Source organism: Lissotriton vulgaris, chromosome 2_1 (genome assembly GCF_964263255.1).
Source record: "Lissotriton vulgaris chromosome 2_1, aLisVul1.2, whole genome shotgun sequence".
Taxonomy (NCBI): domain Eukaryota; kingdom Metazoa; phylum Chordata; class Amphibia; order Caudata; family Salamandridae; genus Lissotriton; species Lissotriton vulgaris.
The window spans coordinates 816,269,271-816,295,089 of NC_141687.1; the positions used below are offsets into that span (position 1 = coordinate 816,269,271).

Consider the following 25,819-nt stretch of genomic DNA (forward strand, 5'->3'; position numbering starts at 1 on the left):
CCTTCCCACCCTCGTCACGCGCTGACGCTACCCCGCCCCAACCACTTTCCTCACTACCTCCGGCATCATTCAGTCCCCACCATTGATCGGCACTTTAACTTTTACTGACCGCCTTTCCCTCACATTCCTCATTCTTACGGTAGCTTGTCTCCTTTTCAGCGCTCCTTGACAAGGGCCACCCTCCCGAAATGCATCGGAGGCGTTCCCCTCGCATTACCGTCATTTGATCTTTTCAATGTCAAGATTATTGATATGACAAAAATATCAATGGATTAAGCTTTACGAAACGTGATTAAATACCTTCAATTGGATACAAACCTTTTTTGAATCATTGTTTTGAACTTTACCGTTGTGCCTCCACTGGGGATGTATTTGCATTACGATGCATACACTATTCTTCATGTAATTATCGTGGTTTGACGAACCACGACCCTCGAGTGCACACGAACCTGCTATACCTTCCTTCAACCTAAGTTTATGATTCCAAAACTGCTGTGCCCCTCCTTACCTTCTTCATTGTGATTTCTTTCCGCCACACGGCGGGTGCACGCTTCAAAATGCAATTTGATGAAATAAGCAAGAGTACTCAAGCCAGAGCACATACTCTGGCATATGACGACGAAGAACGCAATCAAATCTACTCGCTGATAGAGGAAGACATCAGCCCCACTTCAACTGCACGCAACAAAGAACAATGCATCAAACAATTATTGTACTTATCCAAAAGACACATCAATCAGAAGCTCCACGCGAGCACATTGCTCAAATACCACCGAGCTCTCAGAATCCCACGTGGCCTACGGATTTCTTTAAGACCATCTTTATGCAAAAATTCCAAATCGTTTAAAGATAAATGGGACGGGATCCTCAACAAATGTAGTCTCGACCTGATTCTACTAATAGTAGAAGAACTTTCCGGAATATTGAAAGAATTAGAACACGAAATCAAAGAAGTTGATGATGAATTGAAAAACATGCTCACCCCTGAAGAACTCACCAAAACTCTGGAAGATACTGAAAACATTCTTGACAAACACCGAAAGGAAATTAATGAACGGTGTTAGAACCGGCTGTCTCTAGTTGGCAGAGGTATACACTTCTGACAAATAGGGACACACCTTTTCTAGTCAGGGCAAGGGGATCACACACTTAGATAACCCCTGCTCACTCCCTTGGTAGCTTGGCAAAGCAGACAGGCTTATCTCAGAGGCAGTGCGTTAAGCATTTATGACCACATACAGTAATAAAGTGAATACACTACAAATGGACACGACACAGAGTATTATAAAAATAAGGATTTTTATATAAGGCTTAGCACAAGACCAAATAACGACAAAAATATACCACAGTCTTAATAAATACTCTTGGAAGGAAAAATAATAGTTCAAATGTAGTTTCTTCTCAGCACAAAGTCTTTAGTATCAAAAAGCAACTCTTCTTCTGTAAAACAAAGTTCTTGGCAACAATGTAACCCACACGGGAGTCACACGACGTCGAGGCAAAGTTAATCCAAAGGGTTCGGCGTCGACCGCGAGGAGCGCGACGTCGAGCCTGGAGTCACACGGACCCCCACAACACAGTACCTTGGAAAAGCGGAGCACACGATGATCAGCGGCGTCGAGATGTCCGGCGTCGCGTCTCGGCGTCGATCCGGCCTCGGAGTCTGGGCGACCTGCAGCGGCGTCGATCGATGTCGGGCAGGAGCAGCGCTCACGAGGTGAAGCAGGATACGGCGTCGTCGTCGATGAAGTTGCAAGAGTGAGCAGCGCTCACGGCGTCTAGAGGGCTCGAAGTCGATGCGATCAGCAGCGGTGCAGACACGGGGTCACTTGGAGCCGGAGCTGAACTCGCTACTCACTGGCGTTGCTGCTGGCGTCGATCAGGCCCGGCGGCCGGCGTCGAGGAAGCGGGACACTGGAGCCGTACTCACGATGTCGAGCTGGATTCGGCGACGTCCGTCGGCGTCGAGATTGCTGGTTTCTCTCAGAGGTGCTGGATTCACAAGTTCCAGCAACAAGCACTTTTAGCAAATGATGAAGTCCTTTAGCCCTGTGACTTCAGCAGGAGACTGGCACTCTTCCAGTCCTTGGAGATTTTCTTAGCAAAGTTTGAGAGTACACACACAGTTCCTCTTTCCTGGTTCCTTGGCAAAAATAAAGAAGCACTGCAGGATTCCCCCAACAACAGCACACTGGCAGAAGGGGTAGGCAGTCCTTTAGATCAGCAGGCCTCTTGTCCTTGGTTACAGGGTTCCTTGTCAGAAGTGATCTAAAGTCTTGGTTCAGGGGTCCTTCTCTTATACCCCTTTTTGGCTTTGATCCCTTTGTCCATGCAGGGGAATTTCCCAACATCCTGGGTTTGTTGTGGGTGTAGCCAGGCAGAGGCACCTGGCCTATTCGCTGTGCAGGGCAGAGTCCTCAGCCGCCCAGCAGGAGGTGGAGCCAGTATTGTCACTGGCAGGAGCAAAGCTATCGGCCTCCCGGCAGGAGGTGGGGCCAGGATCATCCCTGGCAGGCACAGAGCCATCAGTCGCCTGGCAGGAGGTGGAGCCAGCATTGTATCAGGCAGGGCAGGCTATCAGAAGCTACTCTCCCCCTACTCTCAATGCAAATGTCCCACTCATCCCACACTGACTCAGCAGATCTCTGGAGCCACCCAGCTCCTGTCACACACACACCAAACCAGCAGAAACCAGAAATAGTTAGACAAGAAAATAGCCACTTTCTAAAAGTGCTATTTTCAAACCCAGAGTCCAAAAACCATCCACACAAATGGATGCGTGATTAAACCCCGAGTTCAGGGATACCAAACTCGACATTGCACCATGCTCCCCGAGCCATCTAGGATTATAGCATTAATAACCCAGGCAGCCCATTCTAACTAATGGAGAGCAGGTTACCTTACAATAGTGAAAAACGAATATGGCTGTAATTCACTATTAGGACATGCCAACCTTGTCAGGCTTGTCCTACCTTATGCTTACAATGCACCCTGCCCTCAGGCCTACCATAGGGGTGACTAATATGAAGTTAAGGGAAGGTTTGGGGACTGGCAAGTAGGTGTACTTCCGCAGTCAGCGTGACAGTACCAGACTGCACGTAGGTCTAGCAATGGCAGACCTGTAGACATACTTTTCCTAGGCCGCTTTTGTGGGTGGCACAACATGTGCTGCAGGCCCACAAGCAGCATTTGTATTTACAAGCCCTGGCACTCCTGGTGCACTAGACTAGGGACTGACAGTAAACCAAATAAGCCAAACATGGAATTCAATCAATACAGCAATTTAACATAGGGAGCACTTGCACTGTGGCACTGATCAGCAGTGGCACAGTGCCCAAAGCAGTATACCAGCAAAAACATCGTAAACAGTGGAGGCAAACAGAAAAAAATGGAGGAGAGACTCAAGCCAATGTTGTCAGGTCTAACAAACGGAAATTAAGAAAATTCCGAAGAGATACACTCGATTACAAACTTGACGAGGTATACTCATGGGCTGGCATCTACGCCCAACGGCGGCGCAACAGACCTCCCAACACCCAGACCGATACTTCATCCTCAGAAAGTGACTCTTCAGCTTGCCCCACACGCAAACCAACGACTACACCACCTAACGATGAACAAGCCAACACTTCCACCGCCACACCAACTGCGGTTCCTTTTTTAGAATCAGGCCCAACACCAACCGAAGACTCAGGAGGAGCCAGAGCAAAAGAAAAAGAAAAGGACATCAACCCTCCCAACACACGGAGCACAGTAGTCAAGAAGGATCTCAAAGGCAAAAAGAACGTCTCGTAATTAACATTTCTAAAGTTACTATTCCTCAACACCAGATTGACCTGCTTGAGAAGGGCACGTCATTTATCCCCGTGACACCCACTAACCTATTGGAACTAGAGGTTAGCACGTTTAAGTTTACCAGGAAACTTAAACTCCGCCACTTCTTTGATAATGTCATGCCACCGGTTACCACATCTAAAACAGATGAATTACATGGTCTACGGCCAACCAGCACTTTTCAAGCACCCTGCAGCCACAAAAGCATTGATCTATTTGAGAACCTTGTTCGCAACGATCTATCTAAACTGAACTTCACAAAAAAAGTCAAACACCAGAATCTCACCATCAAAGATCGGGATACCCTCAAATCCCTTGCAAACAACACACAAATCAAATGTATCAAAGCTGACAAGGGCGGCGCTCTAGTCATCCTTGACACTTCCATGTACACACAACGACTCCAAGAACACATACAAGATGGCTCCATCTATATGCAATTTGACAATAACCCTACTCGGGAATTTTTCAACATTCTGCAAGAAATAGTTGTTAGAGCACATCGTAACGGAATCATTGAAGACCGCACCAAGAACTTTCTCTTACTCGAGTTTCCCAGGAGTCCGACCATTCATATGAGTCCCAAAATACATAAAGACCTCCACAACCCACCCTTTAGACCGATCGTATCGACTAGAGGATCAATTCACGAGCCCAGCGGCAAATTCATTGATAAGTACCTCCAGCCACTCGTCACCAACTCCAACAGCTACATCAAAGACACCACGGATTTCTTACTCAAACTTTCAACTATTCAAATTCAAGACCACGAGTCATGTATCCTATGTACTGCAGATGTCAACTCACTGTATACATCAATACCCCACCAGGGGGGTATCGAGGCCATTGAAGCAGCCCTTTTGAACAGCAACATCGATCCGCAAATGCAATCATTCATTATGGAACTCATGGTATACACCCTATACCATAGCTACTTTCAGAATGACCACAAATGGTACTTACAGTTATCCGGGATGGCAATGGGAAACTGCGCTGCTCCCACATATGCTAATGTTTACATGGACAATTTCGAACAATCATACATTTATGCTAACCGGACCTTTCAAGATAACATCAGAATGTATGTTCGATACATTGATGACCTCTTTTTCGTATGGACCAACACCAAACAATCACTGAATGACGCTTTGTTGGAACTTAACACGAAGGATGAACGTATCCAATTATCTTGGCAAATCAGCGATACACAAATTTCATTTCTCGATGTGAATGTGACAATCACCTCCAAAGGCTTCAGCACTGATCTCTACAGAAAACCCACCGATCGCAACAACACCCTCCACTTTTCCAGCTTCCACCAGGGATCTCTTAAAAAACAAATGCCGTTTTCACAAATGCTACGCGTTAAACGCATTGTTTCCGATGAGGATACCGCTGACATTCGCATTAAAGAAATGCATACACGCTTCCTAAAACGAGGATATCCAGAAACCACTCTCACTGAGGCACAAACCCAAGTGGCTAAAATTTTCAGACATGAAAGCCTTACTAAGAAGTCCAAAAAAGATGATCAACGCATGGTCCTCGTTTCTAAATTTTCCACATCTAGTACAATGTATAAGAAAATCATCCTTAAACATTGGCCGATCCTCCAAATGGACCCAGACTTTCGGGACAATTTTCAACAACCGCCTTTATTTGCCTATTCTAGGAGTAAGAACATCCAGGAAATTCTTTCGAAACCCACCATTCAACCTCCTCAATATAAAGGCACCCAACCATGTCTAAACTGCAGCCACTGCAATAGCATCATCAAAGGAAATATCATCAGACACCCAATGAAAGGCAATCCCATCAAGCTTCAAGTCAACGCTTCATGTGACACCTCTAATCTGATCTATGCATTAAAATGTCCTTGCGGCAAGCTATACGTCGGCAAAACCGAGCGTAAAATCAAAACGCGTTTGAACGAGCATAAGTCGAACATACGCTTGAAACACGATAAATCCAACGTTGCCGTGCACTTTGCTGAAGCCAGACACTCCATTGCTCAACTCCAATACATCGTCCTAGAGACAGTTTCCAAGAAAGAAGGCATCAACATAAGTAAATTCCTTCTCCAGAGAGAACTGGAATGGATTTATCGTCTTCAAACTCTTAAACCTCACGGTCTTAATGATCGTATTGAGTTTAGTTGTTATCTTTAAAACATTTCTTTTTACGTCATACCATGTATAGCATTATTATTTTTTCCTGAAATGCATTGTTCTGATTTGCTCACCCATCCCTATACACCTTTCCAAGATGGCCCCCACAGTTCCTCTCATCTTTCCTTCTTTCCTTCCTTAGTCCGTCATCGACTTCTATGCCCACCCAGTCACTCTTAACGGTCCCGTGTCCGCGCACAGTTTAGGCGTCCAGCTCTTTCCAACCCGAAGTAGTGAGCCTCACTACATGCGTAACGAAGTAAGTCTCCGCCGCCACCGCTTGTGCAGGCGGCACCCTGACCCGATTCCTTCACTCCTTCCCACCCTCGTCACGCGCTGACGCTACCCCGCCCCAACCACTTTCCTCACTACCTCCGGCATCATTCAGTCCCCACCATTGATCGGCACTTTAACTTTTACTGACCGCCTTTCCCTCACATTCCTCATTCTTACGGTAGCTTGTCTCCTTTTCAGCGCTCCTTGACAAAGGGCCACCCGCCCGAAATGCATCGGAGGCGTTCCCCTCGCATTACCGTCATTTGATCTTTTCAATGTCAAGATTATTGATATGACAAAAATATCAATGGATTAAGCTTTACGAAACGTGATTAAATACCTTCAATTGGATACAAACCTTTTTTGAATCATTGTTTTGAACTTTACCGTTGTGCCTCCACTGGGGATGTATTTGAAATAACATGTTAACCATCTTGAGTGAGCGAAGGAATCCTGCTTGTGGTGAGTAGATGGAAACAGTGATGTGCACACTTTATTAGTGCACTTCGTTTCCTACGGAGCACACATCGGTGATGCGCAGACCTTATGACTTGATCTACGGCGAAATGATTAGAGCACTAAGTGCCTGGTGATGCTAGGTACATTTTAAAGTGTATTTATTACAGTGCATTTCACAGAGATTTCTGGAGGTTTCTTTTCTCCATGAAGTACATGAGAGTTAATTGCAGTGCGTTTCTCAGTGATAAGCATACTTTGTTCTGGAAATTTCAGGACTGCTGTATTTTGTTTTTAACAGGTAAATGTGTTTTAAGACACCCATTGTTCCTTTTTATAGTTCTCTTTGGGGGAAGTTAGGTTAGTGCTTTCTTGGGTAAGTTATGGAAGCCTCCGAGAGCAATCACAGTGAGGTATCTTCTGTAGATTCGCCTTCTCACATTTCTGTAATTCCACCACCATGTTTCTTGTTGCAGCCGGGTTCCCCACCCATGCCTTAGGAAGATTGGGGCTTAATGTTTGACAACTACCAGGAAGCCTTAGATGGCGAGGGGTTTCGTCCATCGAGGAAAGAGGCCCTGCTGTTGAGTGCACTAGGCAAGGAGGGTCAACCGGTGTTTAGATATTTACCTCCAGCAGTTGAGGCAAATGGGTAACCCCTTAAAAATCGGTTTAGAGAAGCCAGATGCAGGCTGGAAATTTGTTAGGCGAAAGAAGATAACCTTATTATGACAAGATATAAGTTCTATACTCCACATCAAAAGGCGGAGGAGACTATAGATGAGTTTGTAGTTAGGTTCCATGAGTTGTCTACCAAGTGTCATTTTGGTGTTATGATAGATGAGCTCATTAGGGACCAACTTCTCTTACAAAAAGATTCAAGAGAGGTATGGGCAGCTAAGAACCCCACATTAAGTGATGCCATAGGTATTGGCAAACTGCTAGAGCAACCAGATTTATGCACGAGAGAACTGGAGAAGAAGAATCAGGGAAGTGAAGTTTGTGAAATACGAATTGAAGGTAGATCAGGTGGTGAGCATCTTACTACAGACAAGCTCAGCAATACAAGGGAATCAATTAAGCACCATCCAAACAAGCTAATAAGGGTTTTAATCGGTGTGGGAGAGCAAGTCATGCCTCTGACTCAATGTTTTGTTTTGTTAATAAGAGAAAGTACAGAAGATGTGGCCTTCTGGGGCACTTTGCAAGAGTGTGTAGAGAGGTAGGTCGTGGTACGATAACCGGTGTCTCTGATATATCCACTGAACCAGCTGAGATGCCTGAAAGTGTAGAGGGTGAAACTGAAGGGTTAGATGAGAACCATAGGAGGAATAGACCCAAAATAATGTTCAAAATAAATGGGCTTACTGTGCAACTTATGGTGGTGTTGGAACTGTCCCTTCTTGCAGGGTCATCCCCAAACTTTTTGCTTCTTCCTCCCTTATTTTTTCTGACCCGTGGCTGTTGGCAATAGGACTCTGGGCGCTTTACTACTGCTGATCAATGCTAAAGTGCATATGCTCTCTGTGTAAATTGTTATTATGATTGGATATACATGATTGGCATATTTGTATCACCAAGAAGTCCCTAGTTAAGTGCGCTGGGTGTGCCAGGGCTGGTGATGACAAATGCTACTAGTGGGCATGTAGCACTGATTGTGCCACCCACATGAGTAGCCCTGAAATGGTGTTTCAGGCCTACCCACCGCAGTGCCTGTGTGCAGTCTGTGAACTGCCATGTCCTCCTGGTCAGTGTCGCCACTGACCAGGCCTAACCCTTCACTTTCTGTGCACATTTGTCACCCCTATGGAAGGCCCAAGGTACCCCCTGGGCAGGGTGCAGTGTATGTGAAAGGTAGAGCATGTACTTGTGCAGGTGACATGCTATGGTAGTGAATTACAGCCATTTTCGTTTTTCACTGCTGCAAGGCTATCTTGCTCCATAGGCTATCATGGGGGATGCTGGCTACAGTGGCTACCAGCATATCTCCCCATAAGAGCAAGATAGGACATAAAAGCCTGGTATTCTTGAACTCAGAATTTAATAACACATATTTTAGGAAAGGTGGTTTTTAACTCCTGTGTTTTGAGATTATCACTTATAGAAAGTTGCTGTTCTCTTGTCTGACCTTTCTGTGTGCCTTTGCCTGTTTGTGAATTGACTGTCTGGTTTGAGAGTGACAGGGGCTGGGGATTCCCCAGGAGGCTGGCTGAATCAGCCCTAGGCTGAATGACTACATTTGCAACTTGAGGGGTGGGAGGAGATAGCACCCCTGGGCCTAATTAGGGCTGTGCCTGCCTTCCACAATGCTGGCTTCAACTCCTGCTGGGCGGCTGACGACCCTGCCCCTCACTCTGAAAGGAAAGGAGAAGCCAGGAAAATAAAGTGCTCAAGGAACACCCAGAACTGGTTCAGACCGGGCTCAGAGCCCTCCTGCACAAAGGGAACAAAGACGTTTAGGGGTAAAAGTACAGGACCCCTGACTATAGAAAATTAGATCATCCTGGAATCAAGAAGGAACCTCTGCCAAGGAGAAAGCTGAAACTGAAGAAGGAAGACTGTCCTGCTGTTGCTCTGCTGGACTGACCTGCAGTTGCTTTGCTGCCAAGGAGAGGGGAAGGACTTTTCTTTGTGCTGTGTCCCTTTGCTTGAAGGAATCTCCAAGGGCCTGAGAAGAGCTGGCTCCCTGTTATGAAGTCCCAGGAACAAAAGGTCTTCACCCCCCCGCTTCCCTGAACTCTACTGAGAGAGTTCTGTCCTTCCTGGAGTGCGTGGCTCATGTGTGGTGCCTCTAGAAGTTGTAACTGTGTTGGGGAGCTGGGAAACAAGCTTTTAAAGACTTTGCTACAGAAAATGTATCGCAATCCCGGCCGAGCGAGAAAATTCCCACCGCTACGAAGACCGAGATCGTCGCAGGGCCTGTCGCCGCTGCCTGAAGACGTCGCACCTTTCATTAGCGGGACTATTTCTGCCGCTGCGAACATCGTCGTAGAGACTGTCATCGCTGGGTGAAATCATCGCATCACGGTGCTGCGAGAATCGTCGTAGAGCCATCGCATCGAGGAGCTGCGAGAGAAAGATCGCTGCTGGACCGCGCATCGTCACCCCGGAGATCATCGCAACACCCGAGGAAGATCGCATCGTGCCTTTGCGGGAGAAAACTTCCTACAGAACCTACGCAAAGGAATCCATACAAGTGGCCTTCCTCCCCATACAGAACGGATTCGTTGCAACACGCCCGCTGCTGCAACGGGGCTGTCGCTAACGCCTCCCCAGGATCTCAGGAGCAACGCATTGCTTGTTTTTCACCGCTACAGCTTCTGTGCTTGGAACTTTTTATCGCTAACAAAGGTACTGTGGCTAAAATGTGACGCAACTGTGGATAATTTTATTGCTAACCTTAAGAAACTTAAGAACTCTTTTGCAACCATATTCTTGAACTGTGTATGTTGGATTTTTTGTCGTTTTGGTCTTGTGTAGTTTAGATTAAATACCTTTATTTTTCTAAACAGTTATGGAGTCAGTTTGTGGTGTTTTCACTGTGTTACTGTGAGTGTTGGTACAAATACTTTACACATTGCTTTTGGATAAGCCTGACTGCTTGTGCCAAGCTACCAAGGGGGTGAGCAGAGGTTATCTAAAGAGTGTTTCCTCCTTACTCTGACTAGAAGCAAGGGTCCCTATTTGGACAGTGGTACCTACCTCTGCCAACTAGAGACTCCAGTTCTAACAGGTGGACATAAGTTCAATATACACCATTGTCCTACGGCCATATTTGAGCAACTGTGGGGAGGTACAACATTACAACCCAAAGATATTTTGCCAGCGGTATATCAAGGAGAGGTTATTGATATTGTGGCCTGTATGAATGCTGACATAGAATTTGGAGGTAGAATGCAAGGAAAAGTGTACATGGCAGAGCAAGGTCCCCTAATTTTGCAGTGGGTACATCAATAAGCTTGCACACCTTTGTCAACCCCACGGCCTCTTCACAGGTGATGGTGGTTGAAGAAGAATCGATTCCTGACATCCTGGACTCAATGAAAAAAATTTTTGACAACAAACTGGGCATGTTGAAGGGATACGTACACAAGATCGTACTCAAAAAGGGGGCTGTCCTGGTTCAGCACAAGCTGACAAGAGTCCCCGTTATTGTCAGAGAAGGGGTAAAAGAGTTGATAAAGAAGATGTTGCAAGAGGGAACCTCTGGAAGCTTCTAATTGGGTGTCCCATCGATCATTACATGCAAAGTTGATGATCATTTGAGGTTCTGCATGGATTTAAGATATTTGAATCAGGGCATTGTATCCAATACTTACCCTCTACTCAATATTAACAAATGATCCTTATGCTGAGGGGGTATTTTTCTAAATTGGATTTTAAATAAACGCATACCATCAGATTAAGCTCCCGGAGGATTCAAAACCACTCATTGTGTTTATAACAATGGAAGGAATTTTTCAGTGCACAAATATGCCTTTTGGGTTGTCATCAGTGGCAAGTGTTTTTCAATGCATGATTTCAGAAGTGCTTCAGGGGATGGACAACATTATCTATTTTTACGATGACATACGGATTTTTGGTAAGACCATTAAGGAGCACAACACAGTATATTGTGGATGTAGGTCTTACTTTGCGTAAAAACAAATGTTGTTTCTTGGAGGAACAAGCAGAATACTTGAGGTACACAATGTCAGCTTACGGAGTTAAGCCAAAGAAAAATCTTTTGAAGATTATTAAACATGCCCCATGACCCAGGGGGAAAGAACAATTGTGGTCCTTTATGGGCCTCACAGAATACTACGCAGTTTGTGCAGAGTTCTGCTTGCACTTCCCATCTCTGCTGCTAATCATGGCTGGACTTGGGAATGCAAACCAGCCCTGGCAATTAACTTGAACCCGCCACCAGAGGGGCAGGGGTGCTGATGGAAATACTGCTGCTGCTACACTGCTGCTGTTTTTCTTACATGGGGCCGATATTGCAGCGCTGCTGCAAAACTGTCCCCCAGTAACAAAAACGGTTCCCTCTGGTCTAAAACTGGCCCCCATCCTTCCGGCCCACCGGGAAAATGCCCGGTGCCCTATACTGCCAGTCCAGCCCTGCTGCTAATTACAGCAATCATAAATAAGGCTCAGTTTTTACTGTTTCTTACAGATAAATAAAGAAAGGAAAAAAAAATTCGGTCTGTATTTATTTTTAAAAGTGAACCAATACAGAAAATGATGCCTCTTGTGGGTCACTCTCCATGCTGTCTTTCGTGCTTTACAGGACATCAGCTGAGCAGATTGACAGCATGGGAAGTTAAAAAACAGGTTCAGATTTCCCTAAATAGAGGCACAGGTTAAATATATGCGTATTATAATGCTGTTATGTACCTTTGGGTGTAATGTTTTGTTATATTTGGCTGCTTAATGTGCTAAAATGCTACAGATAGCAAAGTAATACAGAGTGCGGCTAATTTAAGAACTAATAAATCTTGCCCTACTAAAATGAAAGTAGGTACTACAAACAACATTTTAAATGTCCTTAGTTGGAATGTAGTGGGTTTAAAAAACAAGATGATGCAAGATGGGCCAATTGCTTAAGGGAGTATGATGTGGCAGGTCTGCAGGAAACCTGGGAGACCAATAACACCATTTGTGTGGACGGCTACTCAACCTATTTTGAACCTGCACAGCCTTTCCCTGGGGGTAGAGCTAAGGGAGGCTTACTGACCTTAATTTCCTTAAATAATTTAGGTACACATTGTAAGCTAGACGCTGAATCCTGTAACTGTCCAATGGTTCAAATAACACCTGAAATGTTTTTTAGAATCATATAGAGAGAAGCAAAATACTTTTTATTTGGTGAACATTTTTGAGGATTTTAATATACATTTGTGCCTAAAGGATTGTAATGTCGCTGATATCCTTGGCCCCGAGAATTGCTCAAATTTGCATTTTGAGCATACGCAGCAAGGAGAGTTTCTAGAGGATATTTCGGCTGATTTTGGCTTTATACAGCCGAGTACCAATGAGGCTGAGGAAAATATTCCCTTCTTTAAGGCAAAAGGTGTGAATTCTACAATTGATTATATTTTTATTACCACATGCTTGTTACCTCAGGTTGTATCTTGTGGAGCCAAATGGTCCTCTTTCAGTGATCACAACCCTAAACACCTAACTCTGTGTTGGGGTATGAGGAAATTACACCGTCTGGGCTGAGCATCATATGAGACAATGTAAAGTTAAAAGTTCAGGATCGTTGGCTCAAGTGGAGCATGGTAATCCCAGAACAGTTCCTCAATGATTTATTAGAAACTTCCAGTGATGACATTAATTCTTGCCTAGATAGTACCAACAAGGAGGAAGTAGTCCTGAAAGCTTATGACTGAATCAGCCAACAGAAGTCTAGTGCTATGACAAAGCCCACGAGGAAAGATAAGGAGGAGGGTGAGAGGTGGTTTGATCATATTTGTACAGATGCACACCAAAAGTTGTTTCTTGCATTGAAGCAAGCTCCCCAAGATAAGGCCCAAATAGCTATACTCAGGAAAAAGTACCGTATTTTCCGGCGTATAAGACGACCCGGCGTATAAGACGACCCCCTACTTTGCTTAATAAAATGTAGGTTTCGTGCTATACTCGCCGTATAAGACTACCCCCACTCCCCCACTTCCAGTGCAGTCCAACGCAGTCCTGCATAGCCATTTTGAGAATGTATTTTATTTTATTTTGGCTCGTACTTTGTATGCTTTGTATGCTTTGTATGCTTTGTATGCTTTTGTAACCTGCACACTTATCACTTTTTCTCCAGGAATGTACCGATTGCTACCTCATGTATTTTGGTTGCTCGCTATTGTCACTTTTGATCCATGTAACTTAATGTTTGCTTTTGTAATTTGTCCATTGTTATTGTTGCTCACATCAGCCCATTTTTATATAATGCAGAAGCAGTCTGACACCTTCGGGTGTAGTCCGCGCTATGTAAAAACGCATGAAAACATTCCTTCAAATTTAGCATCCGGCGTATAAGACGACCCCCGACTTTCCAGAACATTTTAAGGGGTTAAAAAGTCGTCTTATACGCCGGAAAATACGGTATAAGCAAACATTAAAAAGCCGTAAAACAGAAATTAAAAACGAAGCCTGGAACGATTTGCAGTCTATAGATGTTATCAAAAATAATGCCAGGTTTTGGGAGATTGTTAATATGCCATTCTTTACAGGAGATAGCAACTGCCCACTGGATTGTACCATACTCGAAGATCAGTGGTTCACCCATTTTAAATAGATCTATAGTGACCACGTAGTTGTGGGTACCTCACCCCTTTGCTTTCGTTAGAGGGAAAATATGCCTTCGTGTTTTTGACGAAGAAGAAGTAAGGCCATAATACAAATGACAAGTAATAAAGCCCCCGAACCGGACGGTGTCCCGGCCTATCTTTACAAGTTAAATGTGACAATATGCTCTAAAATATTGGCACGTTTTTAATGTGGCCTATTTGCAAGGCCTGTTGCGGTCTTGGTCACAGTCTACCATTATACCTGTTCTTAAGAAGGGTCAGAGAGAGGACCCATGATGTTACAGGCCCATATCGCTGTTTGATTAGGCAGTAAAAGTAATGGGGAGAGTGATCCTTGGATGAAAAAACATTTCATGTGTGTGATGCAAGCAGAGAGAGAGAGAGAGAGAGAGAGAGAGAGAGAGAGAGAGAGAGAGAGAGAGAGAGAGAGAGAGAGAGAGAGAGAGAGAGAGAGAGAGAGAGAGAGGCTAGAGAGCTCCTGAAACCCACAGTACGAGCCCATATACTATTGAAAATATCTCCAGCAATAGGACCATACCTACATGAAATAACAAAGCCTTACCACTGCTTCATTTTAATAAGATTTAGATGTAACCTTTTGCACTCTGTTTTGGCAAATCCCATGGATGGTGCAAGGTGAAAGACTTGGACCCTTGCGATAATTTTTCTATTCAAGACACTCTGCACTTTATAATGTTCTGCGACCATTTTTATCTTATCCGCAAACGTTTTTTAACACCTATACTGAAAAATAAAAGCGTTATGCAGGTTAGGCCTGCACTAATATACTTACAGATGCTGAATAACCCATGGGAATGTTTTAATATTGCCAGTTTTTTAGTTGCAGCGGTTAGGGAAAGGAAAAAAAAGTTTTTGTTATGTGGTTTCAATTTGGTTTTTATATAGAAATGATGCTAAATGGTTTTATCTTGGAGCTCTGGCACATAAGATTGTTTTAAAAGAATTATGCATACACTAAACCCCTTGTAATGACTGTAAATGATTTTTATTTTGATGTCTTTGGTATACAAGATCATGTTCCTAAAGAAATATGTGTATGTTGTAAATGGTTCTTTCAGATTTTATGTAGTATACTTTTATGGTTTTAAATTAACCGAATAAAGTGATTTTGACTTACTGTGTATTATAATGCTGATATTTACCTTTGGGTGTAATGTTTTGCTATATTTGGCTACTTAATTTGATAAAATGCAACAGATAGCAAAGTATGACTGCATGTTTATTAGTAAAATAAATGCAAAAATATACAATTGTACGACTCCATTTATTCTCAAAACACAAAATAAATATGGATAAATACCAAGATTGCCAAAAAAAATGTGGATAAATACAGACAGAAATTAAAAAAAATTAATATAATAAAATCGGGAGCCCTTAATCATATAGAACTGGGACTGTGATACCTTGGAGATTGATCCGCGTCCGGCCTGCCCTGCTCTGGTTATCAATTTAGAAAAACCCTGAGTCTGCCCTAACATGAGAAACAATACTGGATTGCCACTCCCTGGATAACGGTTTGCAAATCCCCTGGATTAGTTATGTTAAATCCGTTTATAGTCGTATAGGAATGGAATCCTTTTTATGGGATCCCTTGACCTGTGTTTCACTAAGTAAAAGGAGAGTGACAGAGGCTTTTATCCAGCTCAAGGAGTCCCAGCGGCTCAGGAATCTCCACAAATGTCCAATTGTCATAAGATATTTGGACTTATATGACCCTGATAGCATCACTAATTATCTATTGACTGCTCGAGGCAAGTAGGAACATTCACTCTTATTTTGTTTTAGATCAGGCACCGTTAACTACCTGTTATGCTTTTCCCCTGGCTATACACAGCATATTGATTCAATATATTGCCCTTGTGATGATGCTTCTAAACAGACTTTGCATTTTTTATCTTTTTCTGTACATTTTATGCGCAATATTCCAAGTTGTTCTTAACCCTATTTTTAAAAAGTGCTGTTATGGCCTTAATCATTGCAGACCTGTGTAATGTTGTGGGCCTAGGCCCACATGCTACTAAAAGTAGTGACACAGACACTGGGTGATAGTTATAGCTAACTGGCCATAAGCATGTGCACTCTGGCCCTATTATTTGCAGGCTCACGTCACTTGTGATGCCTGTAGTGGATGGGTGAGGGGTGCAAGTGTGTCCAGCCGTCGAGGGAATGGCTTTCAAACTAAGTGTCTGCTGAGACACTAGAAAGCGTCCAGCACAACACTACAACCTACTCTTAGATTCTTATGACTTTTACATAATGATTAAGTGTTTTTTAATGTAGGCACATTTTAAAAGGCTGCCTCACACACATGAACTTTGATGCACTGATGAGATATGCTGCTGCAATTTGGTACTGTATGAGATATTTTATCTTTCTAGCTGAGGTATTTTATGTATCGGTTAAATTCCAATTTAAATTGTTAGGATGTAAAATGTTCTTAGCATTTTCTTTTCATGAATAACTTTTATGGTTGCCACAATGCTGCTGAATAAAGTTTTGAATTCAACTGGATTGAATATACCTATACAGGTATTGCATAGCATTATTTTGAAATCTGAAGAGGACATACAATTCCGCACTCGATGCTTAATCTGAAATACAATCTCAAAATGGGTGGTAGTTGACGGCTTGTACAAAGCACCTCTGACAAGGATTGGGCACTGGTAGGTGATAAATGGCAAGACATGGACAGCTAATGTGGCCAAACACTGAGTCCCACAACACGAAGACCTCCCCTCAGAGGTTCACGACATAAAAACACTACCCACAGAGGCCCAAAGCAAATATAACACCCTTCCAACCACACACAGTGTAACTTGCAATCCATGTGTGCAAGTACTTTAGCACCCCACATTGGTGTAGTAAGTGCAATACAAAAGCTGCAATACAATCCCAAAGAAATATCAGCAAGCACAAGACTAGATTGTGTCTACAACTGTATACCATAGCATAGTGCACTATTTACAACAGACATGCGCAGTGGTAGGAGGATGGGTGGGGGTGCTTAAGTGTTTGCTAGGCGGGGAGTTAATTATAGTTTTTATTTCCCAATTCAGAATCTTATTGTCTGCTATCCCGTTGGGAACGTTCAGTGGAAATTTTGCATAAAACTTTAATTAAACATTTATACCTAAACACCATAGCGAGTGGAGGTGTAAAAGTAAGAATTTGCGTGCAGGTTGCATCAATAAAGCCCCCTTTAGCCTGCTCAGCTCCATTTTGATCGATCACTGGAACACAAAAAGACCTGACCAACATGAATAACTACAGAGTAAGAAAACGAAACAATGAATTGGCCAGAGCGTGTGGTGGGTGGAGACAAAATTTGCTGACCACAGAAATCAAGAAGGGGCAGAGTAGGTCTTTTGCCCTATTTCTTTAAGCTCATCCGTAATAATGAACAATAATTGGTCCCCGAGCAGCGGAATACAATAATAGAAAAAAAAAATTCCAAAGTTTTAGTCCAAAGAAGTCCTCCAGATAATGCCTTTACACAAAATGTTCTTTATTTTCTTTATGCAGATCAGTCAAATCACAAGTTCTAGGGGATGATCCTCTCTGCTTGGTATCATCCAGTGTAGCCGACACGTGTTTCGTCCTGGGGGAAAAACACCCAGTGACTTCCTCAGGGCAGAAGTATTATAAAGATCTCATCATCATATCATGCATAGGTCTAAACAAAATTCTCATGGATTAGTATTCTAGTTACAGGATAAATTCTGTTGTCTTTATTATATTCCAGAAGTACGTCTAATTCAAGTCGCACGATATTTCTTAAAAAGGACTCAAAGTACAAGTCCACAGAGGTTTCTCGCAAGCAAAATTCAATAAATCTTTCGAGAGCTGGTGAGTCAAGTCCAGCAATTGGGTAGTGTCGCTACTCCCAAATCAGGTCCCGGAGAGTACTCCCTCCATAATGCCAAAACGCTGCTTGCGAGAAACCGCTTGATTAGACGTACTTCTGGAATATAATAAAGACAACGGAATTTATCCTGTAACTAAAATACTAATCCATGAGAAACCCCTGGAACTTGTGAATTGACTGATCTGCATAAAGAAAATAAAGAACATTTTGTGTAAAGGCATTATCTGGAGGACTTCTTTGGACTAAAACTTTGAAAACAAATTTCTTTCTATTATTCTATTCCGCTGCTCGGGGACCAATTATTGTTCATAATTTACTGTTTTCTGTGTTGCACAGGAGATTGTTTTGGGCACGTTGTTGGCCGCTGCCTTTGAGTTCCCTAGAGCAACTGTTACTAGCAATACATCTTTCTCTACTTACTCATTGGTTCTGCGCAAGACACTACCCAGCCTCGCCTCTTTACCTTATCTCATCCGTAATAATACAGTGAGAAATTGTTTAGAACGTAAAAAGTAAACCCCTGCTTTACATTAGAAAAAGCTTCCAAACACTAGAGCTATCTGCTCGGAAGCTGCATGTGTGGGATGCGGGAAACTCGGCACTAAAGGCCTTCAACATAGCCTTTGAAACGCAAAATCATGCAGCTGTTGGCACTGAAACTTCGTGGGTCTCAACCGGAAGTAGGGATGAACACTCAGGGCGGCCTTCCCACTCCACATTCTTTTGAGTCTATCAGTCCGACCTTGGATGGCCAGGATGAATGCACGCTATTTAAACTAAGCTGCTTTGCATCTCATACTGCCCTGGGCTGGATTCCTGGCAGGAACTCTGAAGCACTCATCTGTGACGCACCACTGAATGAATGCACTGAAGAAGCACTGCACACAGTGCCCGTGTGAGCTGAGGACCAGTGACCTAGGGTACGATGATACGGCCCCTCCCCCTCGAGCCTTACCAGCAGAATGTAATGAGGGGCCCTTGAAACTCCCCCATTTCACACATATTCAGAGGCCTTATGGCCTAGGCTGAATTGGTGCCCCCTTGAAGGATGGGGGGACACCCCCGCTGCAAGGGCTGGTGGTACGCCCCCAGCAAGGACAGCTCCACTATATTTGCCATGGATAGTCCCGTTGGCTTCAAAAACATGAGTACAACCTGAGCTTTAGGTATGTAGCCTAAATAAGAAAAAAGATATCAAAAGATTACTTGAAATAACATCTTCAAATATACGCCAATCAAGAAGAGTCCCTTGTTGCTAGGGAGCACTCCTAATGAGTATGAATCTTAAAAATATTGTTACCTTTATGACCAAAACATGCGACACTCGTTCGGTGCTGGGTGGACAACATCTAATTTATATATAGTTAAAGGTTTTCATGGCATTGTTTGCCAGTCAGTCAATGGGTATACAACTGTAAAGCGCTCTGATGTAGACAATGGAATGACCTGCGGGATGTAAAACTTCCAAAATCCAAGTATTGTATTCACTCAGAGTGATCTAGGAACTATGCATTCAAGGCCTCACCATCTGCCGCAGGCACCCGTTGCGGATGTTTTGAAGAGCCAAAAGCTGATCCAAATTTGTTATTTAGGATTTGTGACTTGTATTTTTAACGCGCTTTTTTTTGTGTGTGGAATTTGTGCCTTCATAATATGACTTTTTTGAGCCTGGTGTTGTGCCATGTAATCATTACATGGTCATTGTGCGTGGGTTTGTGTCCATTGACTGTAGCACATTTGTGGGTTTTTACTATGTTTAATAACATACTTATTTTCCCTTGGCTAGTTCAATGTAAGCATAACATGTTTAATGTGTGTAGAGTTGTGACTTGTGGCAATATGCGTATTGTTTCATGCCTTGTAATGACAATCTGATTGTTCAGCGTGGCTTTGTGATAACATGTTCACTGTGCATGCCATCTGCGTGTATTCCACGTATGCTGAAGTTCAGTGCATCAGGTCTGCACATTATGATAGGCCGGGTGGCAAATGTCATTCCACTCGCAGAATTGGTGGAATTTGGGCAACTACTCAATACTCTTGTAATACAGAGATTCGGCCAAATTCGGTCAATCGCAGTGTGGCGAAATTTGTTTCTCTTCAAGGCGCCAAAAATGCGGAATGGTGAGCACGTGCATGATTTGGCATCTCCTAGTGGAATTTTCTAACGCTGATGACCAAGAGAGGTGGCCAATGGGCGGCTTTTCAAGTAGATTTTCTATGCAAGAGGCAGCAAAAATCAACACGAATGGCTGCACGCGCTTGTGCACCTCTGGCGCTATTTGCACTGATTTCTTTATTTGCACTGATTTCTTTAAGTCACAGCCCGCACAGCGTGATGTGCATATCTCCAGCCATTGGCGGAACTCTGTAGAATCTCGTGGAGTTTTTAGGTAATGTCGCGGAATTCCACGGATGAAATTCCACGAGTTCCACCCGCCCCTAATTATTTACACATTGCCAGTCATTTGCAGGTTGCCACAGAAGGTACAATGACTGAATATTTTATTATCAGTGCAGGGCGCTACATTAGAAACTGTTCTCTTGTGGAATTCATTTTAAATGGGGACGCTGGTTCGTAGCTGTTCGTTTCAGTTGTCTGTATCCCAGGCATCACTGTTTTTAGTGGTCAGAGAAGATGTGGCTGGAAAATAAAGTGAACGCATCCACTAAACACAGGAAAACAAAACTGTGTATGGAGATAAAATAAAGTCTTAGACACTTATATATCAGAAATGCATGAATGTATCGTAATTAACCGGTGCTCCTAAAGACCAATATCATGTTAACCTACTGAGTTATCTTAATACTATACGAGCTAAAGCGGTAGACGGGAGGCATGATACAGCTTCAAAGTTATTTACAGTAGGCAGACGGAGTGATATCACAAATGGCTATGGTACAGTGGCTGCCAGACCCGGGGGTCACTGACTGCATTCTACGGACAACTGAACGTGTCCTATTACATGATGCAAGCTCAATGAATGGAACACACACACCTAACAGATCGTGAAGTCCTACTCATGAACACTCACGCAAACTCCGCCACACATGCAGCAAACATACATATGAAAATACATGGCACACATATACAGCATTGCAGAAACACACAGACATATCAGACATAGACATATATCTATCTATCTATATATATCTATATATCTATATATATCTATCTATCTATCTATCTATCTATCTATCTATCTATCTATATATATATATATATATATATATATATATATATATATATATATATATATATATATATATATATATATATATATATATATATACACACACACACACACCCAAACATGCACGCACACACGCCAGTACACTCGCGCTACGCAGACACTGCACCGGAATACACAAGTACACACACACACCCACACGCACGCATAAGTGTTATAAAAAATGTGCAGACAAGTTGCAAACTACTAGCAGCAGATGTTTTTCATATATCTTCAGCTTTCAGCGAGGGCATTAGCAAGCACATGGTCCCTGCTGGACGAGCCAAGGTTACCTTCACTACATAGTGCACGCACTTTTCAAAATATACCGGCTCACCATTTTAAGAAGTAACTCCACAGACTTATTTGAGCAGCTGGAATTTCTTTAATTTTTCTCTTAAAGTGGAAAAAAGTAAACCAAATGGTGTACCCCTTCTTCCTGAATGTTAACACAGACATATTTCCTTTTGAAAAATGAGCCTACCACATTATAATTTGAAATCTGGCCTGCAGGCCATCGTGCTTAAGTGTCATAAGAGTCGCAAATGCCGAAAAAACACCTTTCGACAGGAAAATGCTACATTTCTTTGACATGTGAGAGAAGGCCAAGAACGGAAGTAAGGTGTCAGGAACGTACCTTCAGCACGGCCACCACCAGCCTACAGTCCCCTGCCTGGACGGCCACCGAGCTGACGGCTGTGGTGGTGGGGGCTGCCTGACCGCCGGGTTCATCCTCGCCGGACATGGCGCCTGTGCACGGGGTGTCCTCAGGAAGGCAGCGCCTGGAGACCTCTCTGCCTCCGGTGACCGCGTCAGGAGGCAGCAGCCGGGGACCCGCTCTCATTCAGGGGAAGGCTCAGCTCACACTGATTACTCTGCCAAAAGGAAAGAACAGCAGGTTAAAAATAGACAGGCTCATTGAGTTTATCATTCTTCAGGGGGAGAGAGCTGACACACCCCTGGTTTGGTCGCGCGAGGCTGCCAGTTCTCTCCTGCCATTATCTGAAGTGCACATTGCTGTCTTTAGCTCCCCGGACAGCACCTGACATTTTGATAAGAAAATGGAAAAAGTTGCCCTTCAAAAAAAAGTATTTGAGTCCCCACTCACTGCCGAGATTGCAGACATGCGAGACCCAATATTATTGCTTTTCTCAACATAACTTGTCCCTGAAGGCGGATGTAAGAGTGAAGTCTCTTTATAGGTATCAAAAACCCAATTCAGTGACTATTTAGAACTCTACTTGCACGTGGTAAAATCATGGCCATGAAAAGTGTGCGCCAAGAAAAGGCTACGTATGTGGCATAATGCGGCACAATCCGTATCAGCATCATTATTTTTTAATTGTAGCAACAGTTCACACTTTTTGTGCAAGAGTGCACCTCATAATGTTAGTTTAACACCTAAATATGAGAAGCAGCAATTGAAACATGATGTGCTAACTTTTGTATACGATTTGCCACTGTACGCAGCTATTGTGGCGCTTTTTGTTTAGTAACTTACCTGTGTTTGAGCTAAAACACATTTTTGGGTAAAATTTGAAAGTCGTATAACAGATGCAAGGTTATGTGTCAAAAGTGGCAAATTCATGATTATGTAGAAAATGCCACCACAGCAGGATTCCAAAATTCAACTGGCCCTCGGTAAAATACATAATTAGAAATAAACTGAACTGAATGAAGTGTGCTTGGTTTAACCGGTAACTGCGCTCTTTTTTGCTGGCACGTCACAACCGTATTGAAAAACATATATACACTACAACATGCATATAATATGTTAAGTATGCTCGTAGTTTATTAGTGTTTAACGTATTTACGTACGTATTCTCCAATGCATGCGCAAACTTTGCATGTTTAACAGTGCATTTGATAATATATGTGGTATGCACTAACATGCCGATTTATGCTTAATTCCAATATCTTGTTTGAATGCAATTTACATGTTGCATACAATACAAATACAGTCAGAAAAAGTGTAGCGAGCTGCTTTTTTTATTTCTGTAATGTTACCTTTAACGGAGCACCACTTTATAGGAAAGGATTCTGCTTTCTAGGCACACTCTGTAACAATGGACAACCTGGTGCATTTTTTCCACACTTGTTTTTATTGCCTGCACAATGATCATTCGGATATAAGTTAGATGAACAGAATGGAAACTTAATTGCACATTATTTTCGAAAATTCCCATAGTTATCACAGTGTCTTCCATACCCTTCTTTCATTTATTCAACCAGTAATCTGACAATCCTCTGGAAATGCCCATTGGTCCACTACAACTCCAAAAGAAAGCGTGCTCAGTGGATGCATGAGAGCCAATTTACTACATTCACACAGTGATCTCATTTACGGACGTGTTCGCCATGTTTTACGCTCTGTGTACCAGAATACGCTACAGCACTGTACTATAGCAGCATGTATATAGTGCTTGATAATACCCCGAATGAGGCGCCACGCGCACTTGCTGACAGGTGACACGTGACGTTACTGAGTACGAGCGCCTGGGCGGAAGAGTTCATGACATGTCTGTCATGTGACCTGTGATTACCATTTTCAAGTCCAGAGTGAAGACGACAGTTGACTCGTGCATTTTGTCGCTGTACCTTGGCGTGAAGTGAAAAGTAGTAAGCTATGTACGCGTGCGCACTTCAGGTGTAGAAACTGGTCAAGTGTCTCCTAACACTTTTGACAGCTGTTTCCCGAAAACGGAATTCCTCACCGCTCACTGCATTGCTCTTGGAGACCACAACAGAATGTAGCCCACTCATCTCCCACACGCATTTCTTCTGTCACAACTTTCGGATTGCAACCCCTTTGCAAGCAACAGTGGCATTAATATGCGCGTAGGGCGTGTCTAAGGTCACGCATGAAGTGTAGTACACTGGGTTTGCTTCAGTTTTTGAACATGGGTGGCGCAGGACGGGCAGTGCGCGCGCCGAGGCACAGACTTTCCGGCATTCCACGCATTACTTGCAGCCCTGCGCAGCAGCTGTTTGATGGGCTGCCACAGAACAGCTGAAGAAGTGTCACAGGAGTGAGTGTAGGGCACATGCCTCGAAAACAACTTGACATCCGGGCCACCCCCAGGCCAAGTGGCCAACGGGCATCTCCTCTCAGCATTTGTTTTGAAATATTTACCAAGGTAGAGACAATTCTGCCCTCAAAACGAAAGCAAGTCATATGTGTTCTATGAGTGCTCACAACCAACCATAAACAAAACGCATAAATAAAGTTTTAAGGAACTTGGGAGACCCTCGATGTTATAAACATTATAAAAACACGAAATTATGCGATACAGTGTCAACAGCGAATTTCCCCCTTTAGATCTGGGCACGGCATCGCATCTGGCATATGATATTTGCAGACAAAGATATTTTGAAACTACCAGAGAAGCGCTTAGACTCTGCCCACTCGCCCTTTACTATAGCAATTGAAATAATCTTTGGTAGGCCATATTATGAAAGCTAGTATTTTACTCTGTGAACCATACTTTTGCCTATATTTGAATTATAGGACTATGCCCTTTGGTTGCCTTCTGGGAAAGGTTCAATCAATCAATCAGTCATTTGTTAAGCGCACCACATACCCGTGAGGGTCTCAAGGCGCTGGGAGAGGGGGGGGGGGGGGGGGAGGTGTGGGCCACTACTGATCACACAGCCATGTTTTTAGTGAACTCCTGAAGGTCAGCAGGTCTTGGGTCTGTCGTAGGCTCAGCGGGAGGGTGTTCCATGACTTGGCGGCGAGGTGGGAGAAGGATCTCCCGCTGGTGGTTGTTCTTCGGATGCGCGGGACGGTGGCGAGTGAGAGGTCGGCGAAAAGTAGCTGGCGGTTGGGGGTGTAGAAGGAGAGACGTCTTTTGAGGTAGGCTGGGCCGGTCTTGTGGAGTGCCTTGTGTGCATGGATGAGGAGCTTGAAGGATATCCTCTTGTTGACGGGGAGCCAGTGCAGGTTTCTCAGGTGGGGGGTGATGTGGCCGTGTCGTGGTACATCGAGGATCAGTCGTGCCGAGGCGTTTCGGAAGCGTTGTAGTTGATTGATGAGCTTGGTCGGGGCTCCCGCGTAGAGGGCGTTTCCGTAGTCAAGTCTGCTGCTGACGAGGGCCTGGGTGACTGTCTTTCTTGTATCTGTCGGGATCCATCTGTAGATCTTGCGTGTTAGGCTCCTGCCCAACCCACACACTGCAGGAACGAGGTAAGTCCCAATCCACTTCCCGACTCACCGGCCACTCACTAGATACAACTCATGAGTAAGCCAATGACCCAGAAAAGGGGGTGGAATATATAGGCACCAAACCTTCCACCCCTGTAGAGCGTAATCCAAATAACACCCTCCTCCTCGCTTCCACACCTGCAGTAACAGGGAAACAAAAATACACCTCACAGTAACATTTCAGTCCCCGATCCTTCCCTGTTCATAATGACCATATCCAGCCAATAACCACACATGCACTTACCAGAGACGAATGCAGGGTTTGCTTCGAGGGGGGTTTAGTCCAAGGAACAACCACTCCAAGATAACTTCTCTTGGGTTGGAATTAAAACAGGACTAAGGTGTCGGGTGTTTGGTTTGGGCACTGATTTATGTACAGGGTAAAAAACATGCCTAAGTAACAGGCATGAACAAAAAACCCCTGTGTCTTCAGGTATTCAACAGGGTAGAAAGGAATCTGTACAATGCGGTCAACTCCG

General features: G+C 43.8%; 1 protein-coding gene across 1 annotated transcript in view; it reads right to left on the reverse strand.

Annotated features, from left to right (window-relative positions):
• The window catches only part of CCDC141 (coiled-coil domain containing 141), a 658,578-nt gene extending 636,589 nt beyond the window's left edge, over positions 1 to 21,989 (reverse strand). The window contains exon 1 of the mRNA XM_086956207.1: positions 21,774 to 21,989. Within this exon, the coding sequence (XP_086812333.1) occupies positions 21,774 to 21,980 (207 nt within the window). The 5' untranslated portion in view covers positions 21,981 to 21,989. The remainder of the gene's footprint in view (positions 1 to 21,773) is intronic.
• Between the last annotated feature and the right edge of the window lie 3,830 nt (positions 21,990 to 25,819).